Source organism: Mizuhopecten yessoensis, unplaced genomic scaffold, assembly GCF_002113885.1.
Source record: "Mizuhopecten yessoensis strain PY_sf001 unplaced genomic scaffold, ASM211388v2 scaffold2507, whole genome shotgun sequence".
NCBI classification, from domain to species: domain Eukaryota; kingdom Metazoa; phylum Mollusca; class Bivalvia; order Pectinida; family Pectinidae; genus Mizuhopecten; species Mizuhopecten yessoensis.
Window position 1 is genome coordinate 147,633 of NW_018404580.1, and position 3,376 is coordinate 151,008.

At 36.5% G+C, this 3,376-nt stretch overlaps 2 protein-coding genes across 2 annotated transcripts in view; both read right to left on the minus strand.

Moving 5' to 3' along the window:
* Nucleotides 1-3,376, minus strand: part of LOC110446089 (monocarboxylate transporter 5-like) — a 26,217-nt gene that overhangs the window by 7,632 nt on the left and 15,209 nt on the right. The window lies entirely within an intron of this gene.
* LOC110446090 (collagen alpha-2(IV) chain-like) lies at nt 80-3,139 on the minus strand. Its single transcript, XM_021491054.1, is given in 2 exon segments — nt 80-2,453; nt 2,864-3,139. Coding segments are annotated over 2 exon segments (528 nt in total). The 5' UTR covers nt 3,134-3,139; the 3' UTR covers nt 80-2,195.

Here is a 3,376-nt window from a genome sequence, read left to right on the forward strand (position 1 = left end):
ACCATACTTGACAAATAGTTAATGAGGTAAGTAAAAGATACACAACACTCCACACAAATAAATACTAGGAACAACAATATTCAAGTTAACTGACTTTATTTCAAATGTCCAGCAGTTTCATAGAATATGCAATGGTACTATATAACCAGACAAGTACAGTGGGGCCATTGGGGGAAGTCCCATTTCCTTAGGGAGATGGCTTACCCCCTTATGGACCCCCAGGTTTGTTGGCACAATGAATTCACGGTGACATTTAAAGTCACATGATCAGCATGGACAAGCTCGTTTTGTGCTGGAAAAACACATATCTATGGTGATCAAGGAAAAAATGTACCATGTTTGTAAAAAAATATGTATCTTGTGTGGTCATTTAATTTGGTTGAAGGTTTTGATTACCGGAGACATCTTGGTTTGCTTTGAGATGGGATAAGGCATCACTACAAACAGTTCCGATGATGGTCTTGTGTAAAGTGGAAGATCTTCAATGTCTACACAAAGTTATGTACTTTTCAGACTCGATTTCGATTCCTTTTGTAGGTTAAAGGAATTGCATACATAGAAAATTCATTGTTTCAGTTGGCTTATCTTTGGATTGAAATTGTTCAGACTAAAAGGTTTTCCCTGTATCTTGTATTTTAGCACACCCATTCAGACTCAAACCAATTTAAGTCTCCAGAAATCTAAATATTCTTGCTGAGAATGACCACAACTGCACAAAACAGAGCATATCCATGCTAGGTGTGGGGCATGACATATATTTCATTTAGAACTACTATTAATATGCGATCCCTTCCCTGGCTACCAGAACGAACTGAACTACATCAACAGATGGAATAGTTCATGCCAGAAATCAGGGATTGATGCAAAATAAGGTACAAAATCTCTTTAAACAAACTTGTGTGTAAAAACGCACCTAGAAATATAGAGCAAGGTTTGTAGAACAGAGTCTACAGTATTTGTGTAAAACATGCTTTGTTCATTTAATACTAAAAACATGTGACTAGATAAATCGTCAGAATCCCCATTCACATATAAACTACAAAAGCATTCATTTATAAAACATGTCAAGGCTTAAGCATATATATGTAGTACTGATATCAAATTTTATCATAATTTGTGTGAATCTCATGGACTATATTTCCTTGCATATATGATAAAAAAAACTTTTTTTTTCACCCTGTAAAAATGAGTGCATTAAAATTTAAACACTTTCAATATAATATGTTTAAAAAAAAAAATCTTCAGTGACGTGTTTCTTTGATTTCCCAAGAGTATTTCTTTGCAAACACTAAGACATGTGATAATGATAGCTCACTCAAACACTAACATTTCTTGAGTGTTGGTAGAAACACCCTAACATCTAAACTTATCAAACAAATACATGTAAAACTGCATAGATGTTTCAATATTACACTGATTACATAAACCGCAATAGAAAGACTATTGCACTGTATAGAGACCAGAGACCATGATACCCTTTCACCAATGTAGACCAGAATTGACTCGCCCAGATAAATGTATGGTAGATTCTACTTAAGTTACCTAGGGGTGAAACCGTGAAAGGGTTAAGACAGTCTAGTAAATACCATTGTTTATTGGGGCAAGCAGACATTTAACAGTGTGTTGAAAATCTTTGATAAAGATGTCTAAAAGATGCGACTAATTACCTTGGTAAGCTGACCTACATGTGTGAAATCTTTGGCAGGTCTCAAATCTCACCTGGTTTACATATCACTCTGCAGTACACTTTATTGAGGTTTCCAGTTATTGATGTTTCCCTACCTCCATATGAGCAAGTTTCCCCCCATATAAGGTAATAGTGAAATCCTCGAACATAAGTAGCCCCTCCCTCCCACCCCGACAAAAACAGCTACATGTACACACAAATACAACATAAACAGACAAATTATGATATTCTCATATAAACTTGCATTTCAATTAAAATTTATGCTTCGACAATGTTTACAAAAATATTAGAGTAAAGGCACCCCCTTATTAAAACCAATGACTGGTTATAAGGCACATTTTGGTTTTACCAGCGAACGCACGAAGTAGTGAACACAACCGCATTCAGCATTTAATCATAATTGTACAAGTAAACATTTCATCATGATCAACGTAAGCTGCTTAAAAGAGTTTTTTCCAAAGATTAAAAATATTACTAACATCCATTAATTTTAAGTCTCAAATAAGGCCTACACTAACTTCATACAGACTTGGCATCGACTGACCCGGGTCCTCAGAGACCCGGCCTTAAGTGTCATTTGCTGGGGTTTTGAAAATTCTTCGTTTCTGTCTATGGTGGTAAGCCAGAAGCTGAATTTGTTGGCGTAGAAGTGACAGGTGCCCTGGGCACCATTACACTCAATGAAAGGTGTGGCTCTGAAGTCCTCCAAACAACTTCCTGGGCTGGATAGGGACTGTCCACCACCACTCGGGCCAGCTCCAGTGTGCTGTGGAATGTCAAGGACATAAATAGTCAGTGAAAAGTACTCAAAGGTCAAGGTCAGAGGACAGAGATGGGGTACAAAAAAAATAAGGTTAGCTATCATTTAAGAGAATCAAAAATAAAACGTCAAGGTCAATTATCAGAGAGGAGACTCAAGAGTGCAAACAGGTCAAATTATATAAGATATAAAACATACAAATTAAGAAATTTAAGATGTGTTATAACTTTCCTTTAGTTTAAACCATTTTATTTGTGTCAATTAACATGTGCAAGTACAAAGACATTTCATTCTGATGATTGGGAAACAAGTACTTTTGTACTTATACATAGTCCTTCTCATCATTCCTTTGAAAATCAATTGTCTATGCATGGTTTAAAAGTGTTAAACTGTGAAGTGAGCAATGAGAAACCTACCATGGCAAAGCTGTATCCAATCCAGAGACCGTTCCAGCCAGTGGGGCAGTCTAGTATGCTGAGTGTCTGGCTGTGGACGGCGATGATGTTGGACGGAGCATCACACACCACACATCTACTGATGTACTCTGATAGTTTCCGCCAACCCACTGGCATCATGGGAAGGTTAGCGTTGGTGGCCAGCCAATAGGATTTGTCGTTACGGCTGGCGTAGTTATAAACATTGTTTGTATTTCAGAAGAGGAATAGCATGGTACTGAATCTTCTCATACAGGATCCAGCCAGACCTAGTAATCAAGGCAATAAAACATGTCACGGACATTTCATTTATGGTAAGGTCAAGGTCATTTTTACACAAAAATTACTGTAAATTCTGGTATCAATATAACATTACTAAATTCAGACAAAAACCAACATCAATATATTTTGAACAAGTTTAAGTTTAAGTAAATTACAGTAAAAGACCTTTATAATATGTGAAGTGCCAGTGATGTTATTGTAAGACTTAAAACA